This window comes from Pteropus medius, unplaced genomic scaffold (genome assembly GCF_902729225.1).
Source record: "Pteropus medius unplaced genomic scaffold, Ma_sr-lr_union100, whole genome shotgun sequence".
Classification (NCBI taxonomy): Eukaryota; Metazoa; Chordata; class Mammalia; order Chiroptera; family Pteropodidae; genus Pteropus; species Pteropus medius.
Genome location: NW_024346819.1, coordinates 2,486 through 23,977, shown reverse-complemented (window position 1 = coordinate 23,977; position 21,492 = coordinate 2,486). Strand labels below are relative to the sequence as shown.

Below are 21,492 nucleotides of genomic sequence, written 5' to 3'. Positions count from 1 at the left end.
GGTCCATGGGAATTCTCTTTACTGCCTTTTCTACTTTTCTGTGAAGCTAAAATTTAAAAAGGTCTTTTCAGTTAATTGAATCAGAAACAAATGGTGGATGAAAAATAATCAAGACTGGGATGGACACGCAAAGAGAGCCCGCAGCATAAGAGAAAACCTGAAATCCTAACGTTCCAGAAACCACAAGATAAGCTGGCAAGTCAAGGCCAAGGAGGAGCCCTGAGCAAGCTGGCAGTGTCCTGGGGACCGGGAAGGGTTTCAAAGAGAAGACCCTCGGCACCATAAGCTACAGAGTCCATCCTGGGTCTGGTCACGGATAATTGGATCGGGTCAGTGTTGACCTGAAGCAAAGGCCCAGCAGCGTGACGGGCCTGGTGGCCAGACTGCACCGCGTGAGGGTGTGTGGGTCTCAAGCTGGGGCAGGCCTCAGCCCCTCTGCGCCGCACCTGACGTTTACAGAGCACTTGTCCATGTTCTGACCACTCTTCTAAAAAACACAAATGACACCAGAACTTACATGCCTTGCCTGGGGACTCATTCCAAGAGCACAATCCGTGATCTGCTAAATGCGTGGCTGGGGGGGACCACAGCCGCGAAGGGCAGCCCCGCCCCCCAGGAGCACTTACGGACGGAGAGATGTCGTCGTCGTACTTCTTTAGCTGGTTCATGAATTCCAGGTGCTTCTTCTCCTCCTCCAGCTGGGCCACAGACTGCTCGCTCTTCTGCAACTTCTGCTGCGTGCTGGCCAGTTCGTCCCGCAGCCACTGGTTCTCCTGGCAGAGACGGCGGACCTGCGCACGCAGCTTCTGTTTCTCCGACTCCACGGCATTCAGGTGACTGGACAGAGCCATCATGACCTAGACGAACAGACGGACACGTTTACATTGCGCCAGTCGCTGCTGTCGTGGCTTCCATCTGCAGATGCGGCTCCGGTGCACACGGAAGTGCCCTCTGCCATTTATCCCCATCTGCCCCTTCGGTCACGGGCTACGTACGCGGAGTGATAAAGAGCATCCCATGCTCAGACCGGCTACAAAATACACATGTTGTTTTTCTGTTTGAGAGCATCTCAAAGGAACTAGCAACGGACATGCAGCCACTCTTCCGATAAAACTGTATTTTTTACTTTATATCCAGACAGCGCCAGCATCTCTCAGAGCCTCCGGCACGTGGGTATGGGACGAGGGCACTGTGAGGGTCGGGGCGAGCAGACGAAGCTTCCCTGTTCCGAAGGAAGGCGAGGGAAGCGGTCTCGGCGGCGTGCTCCGTCCTGTCCTAACACTGACGTCTGCCGCACCCTCACATCGCTTTTCAACAACGGAACTCGCAAACCAACAGCCGCACAATAACCACGCGACGTGAGAGCCCTGCAGCTGGACTCTAACGGTCGGGATGGGCGCCAGAGACCAGGGCGCCGGGCGCGCGCTGGGCGAGCTCCTCCGTGAACGAGAAACCGCTGACCCGGCGGTTCGCTCACCCACTGCACAAAAAGGAAGCTGAGAAAGAAGCCAGCCAATTTCGAGTGCATTTACTTTTACCTACGACATGTTGGCAGAGCCAAGTTATAGCGGGAGAGACACCTAGAGGTTTCCGAGATTTTCATTTCTATGTCAAACGAGGTAGGAAGGGCAGTTTAGTCAACTACACACAGCACTCTCGTCCCGGGGTACTGCAGGGACCGCTACTGCCCGCCAACGCCCATTCTTCCCTGCTCCCCGGGCTGAAGAGCCTGGGGCTTTAAATGGCCAAGACACCGTTTCCCAGTCTTCCGCACACGAGGTGTGGCCACGGAACCAAGCTCTAGCCAACGAAACGCAAGCAGAGGAAGTAAAGGGCGGAGGCAGCCCTCCCTGCTCCAGAGCGGGGTCACGTGGCCACAGCTGCAGCTCTGTCTTGGACCAGGAGACAGGCTGCCCGCGATGGAGCGCGGCAGGTGGCAGGGGCCTGGGCGTCCCTGATGACCATGCAGCTGCGGACGCTGTCTGGGATGGCCTATCTTGGTGTTCGTTTCACACACATCTATGAGGTTTAAGCCACTATTTTTGGTTTTTGACATGTGCAGCCAAACAAAACCCTAAAGGACACACAGGGCTACCTCTATGCTGGCTCTGCTTTCTGAAATTTAGACAGGCCCAAATCAATCATTGTTTATGTAACATACACAACCCACATGTAAGTTGATCTATTCTGTAAGTATCCTCTCGCCAGTCTAAACCATACTTCAAACGAAGCCTCCACTGCTCCAGACTGTCAAGTTCATGTTCATGTCTGAGACGTTCTCATTCATACCTGTGCCTCACTCAGGCCCAGCTCCAACATTTCCAGTGACTTTCGGATCATGTTTGATTTCTCCTCCACCAGATTACTCTCATCATCTTTCTTCAAACACTTCAGTGTCTCGAGTAAACTTTGCAAAATGGAATTGTGTTCATTCTTCAGAGCTTCCAGCCCCTGGATCACTTGCTTTGTCTTAGAAATAATTTCATCCTGTGTGAGCTTCTCCAGCTTGTCTTCCTTTATGTACACCATTGTGGACATGCTGTCATACATTCTAGAGTGAAAAAGAGAAAAATCAGACATCTCATTACAGGTTTAATTTATGCTCACTTCAATAAAATACACACGTGAAGCCTTTTAATTTAACATTTTTCTAGATAAATAATAAATATGTGTATTTTCTTGGATACTATATTCTGTACTGCTTGTTTTTCCTTTGGTGGACTGATTTAAGTACTTTTCCGGCTTATGTCTGAAGTTTTTTTAATGAAGAAAAGACAGCAATTAAAATTAAAGCCAAAGAGTAAAAGCAGCACAATATCCAAATAGCATTTCTGGAACACACTCTCTCAGTGAACGAAATTTTCTCTGCATGTTTGCAAGCTTTTTTTTCCCTGAATGAAACGCAGAAGAGATAGTAAATTCTTGGTAACATATTTACCAGACAAAGGCTTGAGAAGCAGTCACGGCACGAAGAAAGCGAGCCAGCAAAGGAACACGGGAACGATCAGAGTAGCGGGACAAGGGCTAGGTCCGTCTGAAACATGGAAGAGAGTGACATGAGCAGGATGATCAGTGCTGTGACAACTCATGGAAGACGAAGGCCAAGCATGCCTGCTGAGTCAGACCGCCAAGGGCCTGGGAGGAGATCGCACAGTGTCTGGAACTGACTAAAACACCACCCGAGGCCGGGAAGGGAAGGGACAGGAAGGGAAGGGGAGGGGAAGGGGCGGGTAAAACAGTATCAGCCAAACGGCGACAATCGCTGAAACTAAGCAACAGTTCTTTTTCACTCTCCTCTCTGGTTTTGTATATGTTTTTAAATTCTAGCATTAAGGTGAAAAAAATAAAGGCCACGAACAGTGATCATTAGGAAAGCCTGTTCGGGAGCCAGATCACAGGTCAGGCGGTTTCCTCGAGCCGCTTCCACTCCCTGAAACCAGATTTGGTTTTGCGTGTGGTGTCAGATCCCCTGGAGCATCAGCTCTACTTGAAAGGCAGACACTTTTCACGATGTCCCACTGCCCGCTCCAGGAGAGCAGGGGCCTCGTGTGTCTTGTTCAGCACCGGTCTCAGGCTGTCACGCAGGAAGTGCTGAATGCACACCCGAGGGACCAGCAGGTGACGGGGATGCAGCACCAATAGGCTAAGGTGCTGACCGGGCACTGCCAACGTGCCCACGAGTGAAGAGGAGGGGCCCAGGGCTGGAAGCCCCAGGGAAAGCAGGAGATTCAAAAGGCCTCCCCCGCCTCTGACAGCGAAGTCCTGACGTATCACCTCCACGTGACGCAGCCTTTCTGTTCTTCCCCAAACCAGATGGCGCGGCGTTTTCCTACCATGAGCCCTGAGCCAGGCCCTGGGGTACACAGGCTGACCGGGGCTTCACCCTCAGGGACGTGCGGGCTGGCGGAGGAAGGAAGCTAAAGCACCACGTGCACCCAGAGCTGGAGGCTCGGCGACAGGAAGTGCACGGGGCGGGGAGCATGGGGGATGAGGGGGCAGTGGGCACCTCCACCGATGAACGGAGGTTGGTCTTATCAAACGAGCACCGTCTCCGGGCGGGACTGTGGAGGGCACTGCCGGCCGTGAGAACGAAGGGGCCGAGGCGGGGCTGGAAAGTGCCCACTGCTTGCAAGCTGTTAGATCAGGCTGTGGGGTCACTGTGCGCGGACACACAGTGCCAAGACTAGGGAATTAGGGGAGTGAGGTCACGGGACACCTGCATTCTGAAGGCAAGAGCCTGGGGGTGAGGATGAAGGGGGCCGGGGCAGTGGTCGGGAAAGGGAAGAGGGCTTCAGGGGACAGTGCCACAGAAGAAAACCCATGAGCAGTACACCGCGCTCACTTCCCGGCCCTCTGCGGCAGGGCCGCTGCCTCTCCTGAGAGCCAAACACGGAGCCCGCGACTTCTCAGAGTCTTCCTACGATACTAAACCCAGGGGACGGAAAAGGATGCCTCCAGACCTAGTAAGAAATGACAGCAACTTCACTGCTCAGACCACCCCTGGAAAATAAAAGCTCTTGGGGTGTAAGCACGCCATAATTAATCTACGTAAGAGTAAATTCTGTCCAATTATAAAGGGGTCAGTGTCACACTTCTAAGGGCTGTAGTGGTGGCTGAAAGGAGAGAGCAGTTGTTCATGCAAGAGAGAAAAGGGGGTAGGGTCAGAGGGTTTAGGGAGCGGCAGAAAAACCATAAAAGGTAAGACCTCCGTGAAGGAAAAAAAAACTAATGCAAAATGAAAACGACAATCACTTTGAGGGGACACCTTGACTAATTACATCTAAAGAATAAGTAAATAATTTAAAGAAACCCCATTTTAACTTCTTAAGGAGCATGTAACAAACTGGTGACTGCACGGCGTGCTCACACCACAGACAAGGGTGACAAACGTAACTGTCATCTGGATGCACACACACACAAAAATATCTGCTTAAGACACTTTTTTAACTTACTCTTAAAAGAAAATTAATGAGAATCCAAATGCGGGGGAGGGAGGTGCTTAGCTCTCTCCGAAAATGTGGAAGCTAGACGCTGAATCCAGAGTGACAAGTGCAGAGCCAGGCTTGGCCATCCGTGGGGGCAGGGCAGACCCCACACCCCTTCGAGCCTCGAAGGTTAGCAGATCGCCCTCACCAGGCTGTTAGGAGCACGGCAGGGCGTTGGTGAGGCACAAAGCACAGTTCCTGACAGACACATGGAAGCCACTCAGGAATCGGCAGTGTCCCACCCGGGAGCTAAGGAATCGGGAACCTTCCTGGTCAGTGACTGCTCCAGGTCTGCAGACACACTTCCTACAACTCAGGCCTCCCTGCTTGGCAAGACCGTCGGCTCCTCGTCAGACTGCTCCACTACTTAGACAGTTATTTCTTTTGCTTAGTAGCTATCTCCCTCCCTTGTAACTTCTACCCATTGAGCCAATTTCTTCCCTCTAAAATAAACCCAACATATATTTACTAGCTCGTCTACAAGATAACAGTTCTGTATTACAGGCACAGGGCTCTCTAAATCTTCTGCAACCCTCAGGCACTCCTCGACCCTAAGTTTCCAGATCTCCCGACTAAGCCACCATCACGCAACTGTAACTACGCAAGCCACTTCGTCAGAGAGAAACACACAGTGGCACACACACATTTACACTGCTTGATATCTCTTTTATTTCTAGGCTAGGTCGTTATAACCAAAGGTAGGTTATATAAAAAATAGTGCTAAGGCAACTGGCTATTTAGAAAAAAATTAAGTTGCATTCTTACCTGCACTATATACTAAAATAAATTCCATACTGATTTAAAGCATTCAATAAACTGGAAGAAAATTTAAGCGAAAGTCTACATGTACACAGGTGAAGGTAAAGCGTGTTCTATGAATAAAATGGCAGAAAACTAAAAGACTCACAAATCTAGAGGGGACAGCCCTGTACGCCCTACGCCCATTCCTTCCCACACTCCGCCCTCAGGAAGCAAGTGGGGGGGGGTGGCCCACTCAGGGCGCGGAGGGCGCTGAGGCCAGGAGAGGGAGCACACGGCATCTGGACTTCCGTCTGGGCGACTGTCTCTTCTCTGCCCCTTCCCTATTTATTTAGTCATTTATGTCAATACAAACTGTATGTATTTGTTTTATACTTTAGGTTATACGTAAATAACACTAATTATCAAAAATACCACGTTATTTACTTTGTTGCTCAAACCGTCCCAGCTTCGACCAGTGGGAGCTCTTGTGGTTGGCTCTCATGTCCCTGTGACACGCTCCCGCTGGTTTTCTGACCCATCCTTGCTTCCTGGCACTAGAGGACACTCCGGGGCCATCATGTATTCTCTGTGCCCCGGCTCCAGAACCAGCCATTAGTCCAAGGAGCGCTGGTCTGTGTGATGGCAGGGTGCTTTCAGAAACCAAAACTGGGCCAGAGGGCTTCTTCTCAAAACCCATAACCCCAGTTTCTAATCATGAGAAGATCAGACCCACCCAAATTGAGGAGTTTTCTATGAAATACTGACCAGTACTTCTCAAAACTGTCAAGATCATCAAAAACAAGAAAAGTCTAAGAAACTATCACAGACCAGGAAATATGATGGTGAAATGCGATGTGATGGGATGTCTGTCCTGCGTGGGGTTCCGGGATCAAACAAGGATTTTAGGAAAAAATTAGTAAAATCCAAATAAAATGTGGAATTTGGTTAATAATTATGTACAGATGCCAGAGCCTTAGTTGTCACAAGTGAACATGCAGGAGTCAGCATGGGCAACTGTACACAGGACCTCTGCACTAACTCTGCGACTTTTCTGTAAATCTAAACTATCTAACGTAAAAAGTATTTTTTTTTTAACGTAAACACAAAGAACACAAAAAAGTACATGTATAACTTTGATAAAAACAAAACCGAAAAAACGTTTTGGTTTCCGGAGCATTTCCATACGCTCACTGTTTCATAAGAACAAAAAGAAGTCTTAAGCATTTTAGTCAACTACCACTTAGTCCCACTTACGACAGATGGCACGGACGGTGCAGGGACTTAGGCTCCCGCCACCCAGGACAGGGAGAGAGCTCATGCCCTCACTCCCTGACATGAGTGCACCTCTGATTCAGAACCACACAACTGCACGCACACATGCGTGCAAACACACTTCTGTGCTTCTGACAGTTCACCGAGAACATCGGACGCTACCTAACTGGGCTGTGTGGAGTGACAGGCGAAAGGACTTCTTAAATCCTCAAATATAGAAAGGACTTGACACTTCTGCCACAATAAAAATAGACCAACCTAACACTGAGACAAGAATAGAAACGCTGACTACACTGAATATTTTATAAGACACACACACAAAAAAATTAAGCCAGAACCACTTAGATTCTAAAGGCACTTCTTAAAGATGACTCTAGGTCACATAGACTGAATCTTGTCATATCAGATTATCAACTGCATGTAATAATGGTCTTGTTTCTCATCTCTGCCACCTGGTCATTTCATATGTTTATATTCCCTTGGACCACAATGAGATTATATGTACACACAATTAAACATTCTACTAATTAATAGGCAATACAATGTCCAATAGTCTGACTATTTTACCACAATAGTCCCCTCTCTCAAAAATTAACCAAAAGGCGGCAAAGGCCAGAAAAAGAAAGCCCATCGCCCTGATCATTTATTTTATTATCATGTGAGATCCTGCCAGGAAGGAGTAAAAAGCTCATGGCGGTAAAGACAGTTGGGGAAAGAAAAAAAAAAAAGCACCCAAAACCAATGTGGTGAAATTAGATTAGTGGTGGTGGCTGCCCAACAGATAATAACTGAGAAATCACTGAACTGCGTACTTTAAAATGGTTTCGTGTTATATGATTCATGTCTCAGTTTTTTTAAAAAAAAGGCACGTGGTGTAAGAGGCAACAGGCCTGGAGGCGCAGCGCGAAGGGCGGCCAGGAAGGAAATGTGAGTTAATCCGACAGTTCTTGACTGGAAAACGAGGTTCCCACAGACACAGCAAAGGGAAGCACAGGAAAGAAAAATATGACAGAGAGAAAGACACAGGGCTTCAGCTGGCAAAGCCTGGTAGCAGGACATGACCTCTGAGCTGAACCTGTGGGAAACGCCGCCGGCCAGACCCCGCTACCGCTGCATACAATCCTAAGCCCCGAGAGCTCCAGGCACCCAGGGGTCCCCACTCGGGGGGAGGACTGTGGAGAAGCAAAGAGTCTCTAATGAGCCAGCAGAAAACCACCGAGAATGTTCAGGGAAATAAATGCTCAGTCCACGGTCTGAAGGAAACCTAAGCCCCAGGTGTGGGGTCGGGAGGGCGGGGGGGCCTCTGGAGACGCTCAGGGAATGGGATGAGTGCTCTTGTAATGGAGACCTCGGACTTCCCTCCCCGTTCCACCCCGTGAGGACACAGCGAGAAGACGGCCCTCTTTGAGCCAAAAGAAGGTCCTTGCCAGTGAATCTGCCCGCACCACCATCTCGGACTTTTCGGCCTCCAGAACTGTGAGAAATCGATTTCTGTTGTTTATATACCACCTGGTTTATAATATTTCATTACTGCATCCCAAATGGAGTAAGAGATTCGGTATTTGGAACTCAAGATTACATAGTACTGTGGGTTAAATGACCCAACTGTCAAAACTTAAAAAATCAGATGAATGACCCATCAATTCCACCCCTGGGTATATGTCCGAGAACAATGAAAGCCTGTTTCCATAAAAACTTGCAAACAAATGCTCCAAAAAATAAAATGCTGGACAAACGTAAAACTTGTATGTCAATATACCGGTATTATTAAAAATAGCCAAAATGTGGAAACAACCCAAATGTCCATCAACTGATGAATGGATAAACACAACGGGGTACAGCCACACAGCGGAATATTACTTGGACATAAAAAGGAACAAAATACTGTATATATCACAACGTGACTCGCACTGTGCCACTGAAATGAAGCCGCACAGAAGGGCCACGCACGCGCTGCACAATCTCACTCACACGACGGTCGCTTAGTGGCTGCCAAGGGCTGGAGAGGGCGTGGGGAGTGACTGCTAGGGGCACAGGGTTTCTTTCTGGAGATGAAAACATTCTGGAACTAGACAGTGGCACAACCCTGTGAACTTTTTCATATGTGAATCATACAGCCATAGTTTTTTTTAATGAAATGATATAAACCAAAGAAAAAACACAAAACCCCACTTTGGGACCAAATCTATTTTGCTGTTGTCAAGGAGTCACAGAAAGCTTCTTTTCTCAGTCTTCTATCCTCTGCTCTCCTCTTCACAAAAACCTCAAGCCCTCTTCGATGTACTAGAAATTTCCAAATACATAATACATTATCTACTGTAACTAAAAAGCAAAGTAACCAATAGTTATATTAGCAGTAAAAATGTACATATTTTTTGGTTCTGAAATTATAAAGACTCAAAAGGGGAATACAGCTTCCTTGAAAAGAGGTGAAACAAAACAGGAATTCTGGAATTGTCAGATGTGTGGGTTTTGTTCTGGCGGGAGCAGGAGAGGGTAAACAGTGGAGAGGAAGGGTGTCCGCACCCCCCCCCCGGCTTATATAACAAAGTTAGGGTTCATACTTGAGCAAAATCCATATAAAAGTCTCTTGGAAAGCCTCAATCTTTTTCAAACAATGACACGTTTGGATAAAAATACAAACATCGTGCCATTTTGTAGTGTGTATTACAATAATGAATTATTTTATTTTCTAAATATAACACCCTGTTATAATAGCAAGTACATTTTATCCAGCCATACACTGCCTACCCTTTCCCAGCTAAGAATCATTATTCTCAAGGGAGGGTGTGCTCCATCAGGTCCCTCTCTCTGGGCCAGGAACTGACAGCTGAGAGGGCCGAGCCAGAGCTGGCCAAGGGCCTTACCGATGAAGATGTTGCTGCCTCATCACTTCCCACCAGCTCCATGGCAACTCTGCTCATCTGATCTCCCTCTATTCTAATCTAATCCTTTCATCTTCTCTTCTAAACTTGACTCACAAGAATGGACTGGAATGAATGAATGTGCTAGCTTAAAAATCACGGAAATCTATAAAGTGAATGTGTTCAAATGAAAGACTCCATAATTACAGCCTCTATTCTGAATCCGTTTCCATCCGAAAACTTAAAGCCACAGAGAGAATAAAACCGCGACTTGCCCCGGGGGCGATCCCATCACAGACTTCTAGGGGAGGAGAGAGGCAGGGGTCAGCGCTGGGCCCCTCCCCACAGCCTTGCTCAGGAGGTGAGTGGGCTTCCATCTTGAACTGGCCGCCTCCAGGTCCAGTGGACCCTCCACCTCTACAGTCTCCTCACCACAGCTCCTGCCTGTTTCCCAGGAAGAGTTTACTTGGCCTGTCAAGGACCAAGGCTACACCTGGGGAAGGTGCTCCCCGCCCCCACCACTGGGCAGAGGTCCTGGCCAGGGCCAGGCAAAGCACTGAGGTCGTTTAATTTGCCATGAGACCAGAGGCCCATCTCTCCAGATGCGAATGTTAAGGATGAGACGCTACAGGGAAGAGCACTGCATGAAACTAGGAGAGAACATGCTTCTTCCTAAAACAAGGATGAATAAGCCCAAATGATGCAGATGTTTCTATTACAAGTCCTTGGTTGAACAAACAGAAAAGAAAAACAGCTTCGCCACACGGTGACTGAGAGAGCACCTAACGGTATTACAGGATCTGACGCTGAAGGATAGAGTGTCATTCCGCGGAAGATTATGTCCAAATGAAAAATGTCAGCAGATTAACATAGCACCGTAAGACTGAGTTTATGCATCTAAGTGCTAACCAATGATAACGGCACTTACACGTGGAATAATTGTCCTCCCTAAATGAAGAAAGGCAATGAAAGAAACCATTTCAAAAAAATCGGTTCTCTCAGAAGAGAAGAAATGGGCAAAGGGACAACCCTCATTTACACCTTCACATCTTTCCGTACCATGAGTTTCCCCAAAAGAGCACACATTTTTTTAATGATTGAAAAACGTAAACAGAGAAGACAACAGGAAGCAGGGACCATAAAAGAAAAAAACCAATAAACTGGACTCATCAAAATTTAAAACTAGTGGGTGAGGGGAGGTCGAAGAGGGTAAAGGGGACAAATATACGGTGACAGCAGCAGACTTGACACACAATGTGCTACAGAACTGCACACCTGAAACGTGTGACCTTATTAACCAATGTAACCCAGTTACATTAGATAAAATAAAATTTAAAAGAAAGCAAAAAAAGATGGGACAAGCTTTGATTAAATGAATAAAGCCTCTGATTTAAAAAAAAAAAAATTAACTACTTATGATTAAAAGGTACAGCCAAAAAACAAATAATTAAGTTACAGATTGGGAAAAAAATATTTGCGAAAACATGTCTGGCAAAAGACTTGTACCCAAATATATAAAAATTCCTACACTCAGTAATGAAGACAATTCCAAAGCAGGCACACGAAAGGCCAGTAAGCCTGTGACTCAGAGCTCACTGCCGTCAGCCATCAGGGAAATGCTCACTGACCGCGGACGCAGGGGCACGACACAGCCACTGGAGTGGCCATGGTGCAGGCGGACACCGGCGCAGGAGCCCGGACACCCGCTCACTGCAGGTGGGGGTGTGAGGCGCACCACCCCGTCGGAAGGCTGGCAGGTTCTTTAAAGGTTGACCATATATCCACCCTGTGACAGGGCCCACTCCTAGGTATTTACCCAAAAGCAATAAAAATGTACGTTCACACGGTCTTGTCCAGGCACGAGCGACTCCAGCCCAGAAGAGCAGCAAGAGGACAATGGCTGAGCAGCAGCAGAGGTGACAGCGAGACCCAGCTTGGGAGTGGAAAGGAAGGAACCTCTGGCACTTGCGGTGACAAAGACTAGTTCCAAATGTGACGCTGAAAGAGGCCGGATGTGGAGACACATGCTGCATAGCCTCATGCACATGAAATTCTGCCATCAGGAACCTAACCCAGCGCGACAGAAGTCAGAGCGGTGCTGCCTGAGGGGGGATGGCTGCCCCGCCAGGGGCGTGAGGAACTTTCTGGGTTCCATTTCGATATGCAGTCATCAAACTGAATGAACAGTACGTTTAAAATCTTAATATTTCACTGTACGTAAATTACATCTCAATTTTTTTTAACGCCTACAGCACCGGGTCTTCCTAGGTGGTCTCCCATCCAGGTACTAACCAGGCCTGACCCTGCTTAGCTTCCAAGGTCAGACGGGATTGGGCACGTTCAGGGTGCCAGGGCCACAGACTATATCTCAATTTTTTTACGCAGAATTTCCTAACATTTAACGCTGTCTGTATTCAGAAACTGTTACTCCAATGTTAACTGGAAGATGGTTATGAATGGTTTTGTTTCAAGAACACAATAAAACGGAAGTGCAGCAGGCGGACTGAGATGCCCCTCATTCCTGGCCCCGGGTGGACCCACAGCGCCTCTCAGTTATTAGAGCACTAAGCGAGGTCTTGCAGTAAGGGGACCTGGCAGATGTAACTAAGGCCCCAAACCAGCTGACCGTGAGCGAGGGGGAGCAGCCCAGTGGCCTGACCGAAGCACGAGCGCTGTGGATCTGGGTCTACGTGGCTGAGACTGCAAGTGCGGGAGGCACCTGGTCCGCAGGAGGCTCCCCACGCCCGGCCTCGAGGACGGAGGCTGCAGGGCAAAGAATGCGGGGCAAGGACTGGCGGCCGCCCCTGGAACTAAGAGCCCCCAGCGGACAGCCAGCCAGCAAGGACACCAGAAGCACTTCCGTCCCACAACCGAAAGAACCAAATGCTGCCACCCCGAGCTCTGGAGCAGAACTGCCACCCACAGCCCACGTGTGACACAGCCACACGAGCCTTGAGCGTGTCAGGATCCAAGTCGGCCATGCCCGGACCCTCCCCTGCAGGCACTGTGAGATAAATCTTATTGCTTCAAACCACTCAATTTGTAGCAATGTGTCATACAGTAAATAGGAAACTCATAAAAATATAATACTAAGAAAGCTTTAGAACTTAAATTTTTTAGTTAAAAAGAATAGCAATCATAGATAAATCTTGAGGACATTACACTAAGTGAAGCAAGCCAGTCACAGAAAGACAAATACTGTCGACTGCCCTGCACGCGGTTCGCAAAGTGGTCAAGTTCAGAGACAGAAAGCAAAGCGGTGACTACCAGGAGCTGGAGGGAAACGGGGAGCTGTTCTTTAATAGCTATAAAGGTTTAGTTTTGCAAGATAAATAAGTTCCAGAACTCCTAGAACAATGGTGTGACTATACTTAAGCCTTACTGAACTGTACACTTAAAAACAGTTCAGATCTTAAATTTTATCTCAATTTTTAAAAAACAAATTATCTGAACGTAGTTTTTGTTTGGTCAATAACACAAATCCTTTAGAAACAGGAAGAAAAAATCAACTTAAGAGAAAGCACGGCCTGTATTCACGGTAAGAAGGGGAGCATCAGCACCGACCCCCTAATCATGGCCGGGCTCCGTGAAGCGCACGAGCACTACAATCCCACACGGCCGGACGCCACACGGCAACCCCAAGGAGTCACCACCCCACACCGCATCACCCGGGCTTTGGACACAAAGGCCTGGGGCACGTGCTTCCCAGGGGAAGTTGCCCTCTCTAACCCACAGATCGGAGGTGGTGACAGCACCATTTTATCTGGCGCAGCGCTAACTTCACTATCATTAGTTCTGTTAGTAGCCAGCCAGCCAGCTTCAGACTGGAACATAAACGTCCACACTATGCAATCAAAGTCAGGAACAATGCGCGCGTTAAACTGAGGTAACTAGAATATTTTAGAACCAAGGAAATAACCTCTACTTTACATATGCATTTAACTCAGCTTAAAATGCTCATTCTATTGATACTGGCTTATCTGCTTTATTTTTTAAGTACAGACAGCATACCAAGCATATTTAAAAGCATAAATCCAAACTGCTTCATGTGTCTCCAAAAATTAACTTAAAAAAATACAATCCTAATTCATTTTTGAGCTAAGAGTATATTAACCCGGAAGCTACAGGGCAGAATGACACCCGGACACCTTGGGAGAAACAATGCAGGTCATCTCTGAATTAACCCTTCCCTCCTTAAGAAATAAGGTCCTCTGGAAAAATTAAGAAGGTCATTAACCACTTCCTAGAAGCCAAATTCAGCAGATTTTTCTGTCCAACTCTTCTGTGACCTCAGCCAACTGGACACTGACCTACTCTCCCCCTCCCTCATTCCCCAAGGCTCACTCCCCGTACCCTGCAGGACCCCTGGAGCCTCCGCCAACATCAGAAGTCCTCTGGGCAAGTGGCTTCGGACAATATGATGTCTCTCAAACCTTATCTCCAGCCTAGAGCTTCGTCTTGAGCTCCTGGCCTGAATCTCCAAAGGCCTGCCCGCACTTCAGATTTAAGGACCCCAAACCAAGCCCAAAGTCTCTTCCTCCTCCCATCTTCCTCATTTTAGAGGGTGTCACCAGCCAGTGAGTCAACCAAGTTAGACGAGGAAGTAATTCTAGACGCACACCTTCAATAGGCACATGTTAAGTGCTTTCCATGCCAAGCACTGACCAGGAATACGACAGGTAAAAAACCCACCCACTTACATCACGGAGGTAAGTGGAAAAGACAGACAATTAACTAAATTGTAAAATAATACAGTAGAGCAGACAGTGAGGAGCCTCTCGAGGGGCATGTGGGAAGCGGGGACACGCTGACGAGCAGAAGGGCAGACAGACCGGCCTGCGTGAGGGCGCGCACAGCAAGACGAGGGAAAGAGATGGGGTGCTTGCAGGACACTGGCGAACCTTCGGCAGAGCAGTGGCGGGACCCGGCCTAGGTTTTAGTGGTTTACTCTGGCTGCCAACGCCACTCAACCCTCTCTTCCCGCCTGCAGCCCCACCCTTACCCAGTCTCCTCAGTCCCAAATCAAGGCCACTCTAATCCATCTGTTCCTTTTCTGACTGTCACCGCCCTAACTCAGAAGCTCTCAGTGCTCACTTGGGGTTAATGGCTTCCTAACTCTCGAGAACTGCACCTGCCACAAGACCTAATATGCTCTTTCTAAAGCATCACCTCACCCCACAGACTCCTCCAGTCCTCCCCGCACCCTCAGGAAAGCGACCCTGCGGCTGCACAGCACCGGCCCTGACTCCCCCAGCCCTGCCCCGCTTCCCCACTCTCCCCTCGCTGCGGCACCGCCTCAGGCCTTACACTGGGAATTTTCTCCCCGCCTCAGGTCCAAACCCCTCCTCAGGGCCCTGGGCACAGTAGGTGTTCGTGGACTTCCTGCCTCCCGCCCACACTGGGAGCTCCTAACGGGCTGGGGCTGCCTTTTATCGCTGTGTCACCAACCCCTAATTAGCATATCACCTGCCATTCAGTCGAGTCTTAAAAAGACATTTAAGACCCTGTTTTCACAATCTTAATATGCTAATCGCTTCTATTCTGCGCTATGAAATTTGACACTTTCCAGTACTTCTGTTTAGGATCCTGATGCTTCTTTGTTAAAGCTCTGGTTTCTTATCATACTCCACTTATGTTTTGAAAGAGTTTATAGCCCTACATGGAAAGCTACTGATTGACTTATTTATTTCCAATGTTATCAAACATGCTTAAAAACGTATAATTTTTTAAAAGAATGTATAATTTTCAAAAGCTACAGCTGAGTTTTTATCTACTGAGAAATATTTACGGTACCATGTGCCGCTCCCCAGTGGCATTCCCTCCCTCCTCCTCGCTGGAGATAATCACAGTCCTGATGCCCGGGCGTGTCCTTCTGCCCTTACTATGTAATGTCCACAGTGTTTTTAGAAGACACAGCCAAGCAAGGTGACGGAGCCAGGCAGCTGAGAGGTTACCGCCCTAGGTCCTCCACATCCCTCAGTAACACCACTGGGCCACCAGGCTCCACTGCAACATGATGTTGCATTCTCAGATGACCTGGAGAAATTGGCTGCTAAGAGTGCCTACCTACCCTCCCACATCTAATCCCACACAACCTGAAATTTTTAACATCTACTATCACTGTATTCATGCAGATACTTAGGAAACAGAATAAACCAACTCCCCACTCTAAGGCTTGTTACCAGGCCCTGACCTAGGTAAATCCAGAACTACGACAAGATGAGGAGATTTAAGGAGGTCACTCCAATTTCCTGATGGGTTTGTCACTGAACTACAATGTGTTTTGAGCTAATGACTCTGATCAATGGCTTAGTCATGCTGTACAAAAAGCCTTGGAATTTAATTCATGCGAAGAATGAAAGAACCAAGTGCCCTTTTACATAGACGTTTAAATGGTTTATCTCAAATTTTCTGTTGTTCTCACACTTAAAAACACCATTTTTGCAAGTACTCCTTATCAAACGCTTAATATGTAGTTTTAATGTGCTGTTTAAATAATAAAACGGCAATAAGCAACGATACAAAATTTTAACAAAATTACCTGGATCGACAAGCCTCAAATTATAAAACCATCACTCCACCAGGCATTAATTTTATTTTTAATGCTTTATTTTAATATTTTTAAAGAAAGACGTGCACCGACTCTGACAGCCGACTGAGTATTCCAGGTCGGAGCTAGTCAAGTCGCGCAGGAGCCACGCCAGGCGAGGTGAACACCGTGGACAAAGCGTTTCGCGTCTGGTTATTAAAAGGAAGGACGGCGGACAGGCGAGGCCGGCGAACCTCGGGGGGACCGCGCGCGTCGCCCGCGAGCGTGACAGGCGCATCAGCCCAGGGCGGCGCCGCGGGAGAGGGCGGCGGCCGGAAGGAAGAGGACGGATTCGGACAAAGCCGGCCGGGCCCGGCGCCCCTCTCCCGTCCGCCACCCCGCGCGCCGCGTCCCCGGGGGCGGCCACGTCCCCCGGAGCGGGTCCCCGGGGCGCAGCTGTTCCCGGAACGGCCGCCCCCGCCTGCAACTGGACCAGGGCGGGGACGAGGGACGCGGGGACCTCAGGGATGGGGAAGACGGGGACCCGACCCCGGAAGGGCCGGGGAGGTGACGGGAAGGGACGAGGATGAGGACGGGGTCCGGGCGGAGCGGTCCGCCGCACTCACCGTGCTGCTCCCGCGGGCAGCGCGCGCTGTCAGCACCGGAGGCCGCGGGCGCAGAGGGGACGGAGCGGCCGCCTCAGGGGCGACGCCGCGGTCACGAGCGAGGGGCGTCGGCGCGGCCGCCCCGCAGCATCCTCGGCCGCCTGCGTACTGTCCCCGCGTCTCCGCTCGCAGCCGCCGCCCAGCGTCCCGCCGCCTCCGGCCCCGCCGCCGAAAATGGCGTCCGGGTGTCCCTCCCCCGGCTCGCGCCCCGCCCCGCCCCACAATGCCGCGCGCTCCGTGACGTCATCCGCGCGCGCCGCGCGCACAGGGGCGTCGTCCGCGGGCGCCGGGCCCCTTCCTCCCGCTCGTCAGGCGCGCCTGGGACTCTTCCCGGGACAACGAGGACGGCTTTCGCCCGTCCGCTCGCCAAAGGGCGGCTCCGAGGGGCTAGGCCGAGCCGGGGCCCCGAAATCAGAGCCCCGGGGACTCCCCAGACCCCCCCTTCGGCGCGGGGCACGAGCCGCACCTCCGGCTGTGAGGGGAAGGCGCAGATGCTCGACCGCTAGCGCCGGGCGGAGCAGAGGGGCCACCCCCTGCCGCCCCACCCCACAGCAGCCGTCGCCAGTGCACACCCCTGGCCGCCGCGCCGCCACCTCCAGCCCGGCCTGCAGGGCAGTACTTCCAGGTCAGCGCTCCCGGGCCTCACCCCGCCGCACCGCCGCTCTGCTCTGCAGGCCTGGAAGACGGTGCCGGTTCCGTGGGCAAGGCTCGGCTTGCTTTGCCTGCCACCACTACCTGGCTAGAACCGCCCCCCTCTCCGTGATGGCAGCTGCCCCAGCTGCAGGGCCTCACGGCATTATTAACCAGAGGGGTTGCCGTGCCGGTCCCTCACTCCCTACTTGCTTTGGAACTACTGCCCTCTTCAGATTAGTTATGACCCAGCACCAGCAGCCGTTTCAACTGTGCCATCTCGCCGTCACCGGGAAGTAAGCACTGCTAGATTTTCACGGGGAGGTCCAGTTACTTTTCTCTCATTTCAAAATGCAAAGGTCTGCTAAACGGAAGAGCCCTATGGTGACACAGCAGTTACTGGGCGAGGGAGAGGCAGTGAATCAGTCAACCTCTCCAGGGCCTTGAGAGGTTTGGCCACACTGCAGTTTGGATGTCATCTGCTCCTCACAGCCGCCTTGGGGCTGGGCGTGGCCACCTTAACCAAAGTGCTCTGGAGAGGAGCTGGCTGCAAACGCTCTTTTCTCTGCCTGTGACTCAGTAAATGTCCCCGAACTAGAAACTTGAGATGCTCATCCATGCCCTCTTCCGCTGGGTGGCCAAGAATCTACCTTCTTACTGTTGCTTTAGCCGGTCCCCTCTCTGTCCCCACTGCTGCCACTCTGCTTTGGCTCTGTCATCTCATTCTTTTATTCTCTCCACAAATACTTGTTGAGCTGCAGTGGTTCCCACAATAAGAGCCAAGATGCGTTGGGAAAGGAGACATTGAGAGCACTGCTCGTGAAGTTACTTAATGCACAGAATTAAGGTAAGATGATGCAGCAAGCAGAGGCCAGGTGGACAGAGATGAACCGTGAGGTGAGCAAGTCAGCTGAGACCTAAACAACGGGAAGGAGCCAGCTGTGCAGAGCTGGGGGAGAGCGCTCCAGGCAAAACGCCTCAGGCAAGAATGAGTCTGGAGTTCTGGGGAAAAGAGAGAGGAGGCCAGTTAATCCAGCACACACCCACAGACTCCTGAATCCGAAAACGCTGCGATGCGCCCATCACTCAGGGCGGTCGGCGGGAGCCATCCTCACCAGGGTCTCACGCTGAGTCTAGCAAGCACCCGCTCTGGCCGAGCCGCCCTGAGCAGCCTCAGTCCCTTTCGATCCTCTGATCCTCACAGCAGCTCTGAGAGGCGCCACCATCCCCATTTCACAGATGCTGCGAGTGCTGTGCTCTGCTCTTTGCTTCCCAGAGATGGATCGACAGAGCTTTAGGAATCGAAACAGAGCCGTGCCCCCTCTGCAGGCGCTAGCAGAGCCCAGGGTTTGATGCTTTGTGGTGGGGAAGCCTCAGCAGAGCCACTCGGGGGCAGCAGACCCATTACCGGGCCTCCAGGGCCCAGGGAGGCAAACACTCATTTACAAAAGTCCTGGTGGCCTCTGAGCATCCCTGTGGCCAACAGCCTGCTGGGTTAGCCAGGGACCTGTCAGGGTGGGGCTGTGCCCGAGGGGACAGCTCAGAACCTTTGGTCAGGGCCGGCCCTGTACCTACCTCCCTGCGTGGCAGGCCCAGGGGTTCCTCTAGTAGGAGCCCAGGAGCGGGGAGCGAGCTCCCCCCACTGCTCCCCCATCAGGGCTCCTCCACTCTGGAGAAGGCGGCCTGGTGGAATCAGCTCCTTCCCGCCTGTCCGTCTCTCCATCCTCCCGCTTCCCCAAATGTGGACGCCCTCATCTGTTCTGTCTTTCCTGCCTCCGACCCTTTCACTCCCCTGTCCCAAACTTAGATCAGCAGGCAGCCCGAGAGCTAGAGGATGGGCTAGAGTAGATGTGGAGCTGCCCACAGCGGGAAGCCGAGGCTGAGGGCCCTGGTCAAGGAGAGAGAGTACATCCACGTGCCGACTTCTGCAGTGTGTCAGACACCTGGGCATCCGAGACAAACCGGGAGCACACTGTCTCCCACTCGTTCCACTCCCGGAATCTGCTGAGCACCATCCTGTCAGGTGCCAGGAGGGGTGATGGGAAAGCAAAGCGTCCCAACCCCTCCGAGCCCACGGCCTGCAGAGCAGAGATGAGAAGCCTGGGTCAGGGCTGACGGCAGCTCTATATCCCTCAGGCATCAGGGGACCTCGTGGAAGAGGGACAATCACTTGGCAGGTGGGAAGGACCCGGCAGATGACAGTCCAAGTGGACGGACTGCAGGAAGAAAAACAGAGTGCCCAACACGGAACAAAACCCAGTGTCATTTCTCCCTAGCAGAGCATGGAAAGGGTGCTGCTGCTTTACTGTGAATGTCCGTGGACGTGCCAGAGCAGCGTGGTGGGGGAGAAGGGTGCTGGGACCCTGAGGGGCCCACAGTCCGGAGAGCAGCCCCAGTCCCGGAGCGCCTGAAGAAGCGGGGAGAGGGGAAGGGAGGAGAGAAGGCAGGTCTGGCCCTCGTGGCACGCTTCCCCTTCCCCTTCCCCAGCCTGGGCACTGCTCTGCCTGCCGGAGGCTCCCAAATGAGTGGCAGCTGCCCCTGGCCTTGGAGGGATGGCCTGGCACGCGGACCGGGGCAGGGCTAATCTGGGCTCTGTCTGCCCTGCTTTGCCCTGCTCTGCCCCGCAGGTCACGCCCTGCCCAGTCTCGGGCTTCAGTTCTGAAAATGGCATTTGTCAGATGTTCAGGGTGTTTTTGCTTTAAAGCACTCGAGCCTGCTGGCATCAAGCTCCAGTGACGTTGGCTCCCTCAGACCAAGGGGAAACAGAAGCCCCGCAGGTGGGAGAGCTGGGATGGGGGAAGGGGAGCTGGGGCCGGGGCGGGGGGACTGCGGGGAAGCCCATGACTCTGTCAGTTTCCAGCTGCAGGGGACTGAGGCCTGGGTCCTGCGAGGTGAAGTGACTGGCAGGAGCACCCAGAGTCCCCAGCACTCCTGACTAGCCCTCCCACTGGGCCAGCTGATTCCTGAATACCCTGGAGGGAGGCTGCCCAGTTCCAGGCCTTGGCCTGAAAAAGGCCTGGAGGCTTTTCACTTTTGTGCTTCTGGGACCCCTGAGCTGCCATGTGAGGCCAGCTCCGCCCTGGAGAGGCCCAGCCTTCTGGAGTCCCCTGGGGAGCACCAGACCTTGACGGAAGCCTCTTGGCTAGCCTGTGCCAGCTCACAGGGCCATCCGTGGACCCAGGATGTCTCCAGGTGAGGGCTGATGCTCAAGTGCAAGCAGAGAGGGCGACCTGGTCTCTGCCCCAGAGAGACCCAACCGGCTGCATGTGTTTCTACATTCGACGTGGTGTCTGAGCCCCAACGTGGCCCTGGAGCCAGGTGCTAGGGACGATAACACTCCTGGTGCCCAGGAGAATATTCTACCTCACGTCCTCTGGGGGATCACGAGATATCTTAGAAAAAGTGCTAGATGTCCCACAATATGTGGCATGGAGACTTGACCTGTTTTATGTGGTTGTCTAAACGGGATGTCTATGGCCATGACACCCTAAACAAGCCCGATCCCCTCTGATCTCGGAAGCTAAGCAGGGTCAAGCCTGGTTAGTACTTGGATGGGAGACCACCTAGGAAGACCAGGTGCAGTAGGCATAAAAAAAATAAGGGATTGTAAACTGACGAGGTTCTTGCAATCTGTGAGGTCAACCAAAGGTTGCCTCGCCTAAAAATAAATAAATAAAGGGGATGCCAAACCCTGGGAGAGGGGACAGCATCTATGTTATTGAAACAATGTCAATGTGATTTCATAAGCACTCTGATAAATAGAGCCTGGGACCCTGGATCAGTGACCTGTCATGGGAAAACAATAT

At 51.3% G+C, this 21,492-nt stretch overlaps 1 protein-coding gene and 2 pseudogenes across 17 annotated transcripts in view; 1 reads left to right on the top strand and 2 right to left on the bottom strand.

Annotated features, from left to right (window-relative positions):
* The window catches only part of KLC1 (kinesin light chain 1), a 50,281-nt gene extending 33,044 nt beyond the window's left edge, over nucleotides 1-17,237 (bottom strand). For 11 of the 17 annotated variants that reach the window (XM_039876540.1, XM_039876545.1, XM_039876549.1 and 8 more), the window contains exons 1-4: nucleotides 17,018-17,236; nucleotides 2,939-3,034; nucleotides 2,290-2,551; nucleotides 627-857 (exon numbers count right to left, since the gene is read on the bottom strand). In XM_039876540.1, coding sequence (XP_039732474.1) covers nucleotides 627-857; nucleotides 2,290-2,550 — 492 coding nt within the window. In that variant the 5' untranslated portion in view covers nucleotide 2,551; nucleotides 2,939-3,034; nucleotides 17,018-17,236. Of the gene's footprint in view, nucleotides 1-626; nucleotides 858-2,289; nucleotides 2,552-2,938; nucleotides 3,035-17,017 lie in introns of all 17 variants that reach the window. The other 6 variants (XR_005655803.1, XM_039876541.1, XM_039876542.1 and 3 more) reach the window with 3 other exon arrangements.
* Nucleotides 12,106-12,224, bottom strand: LOC120613992 (uncharacterized; annotated as a pseudogene).
* Nucleotides 17,238-21,155: 3,918 nt separating the features above from the next.
* Nucleotides 21,156-21,274, top strand: LOC120613986 (uncharacterized; annotated as a pseudogene).
* The last annotated feature ends 218 nt before the right edge of the window (nucleotides 21,275-21,492 follow it).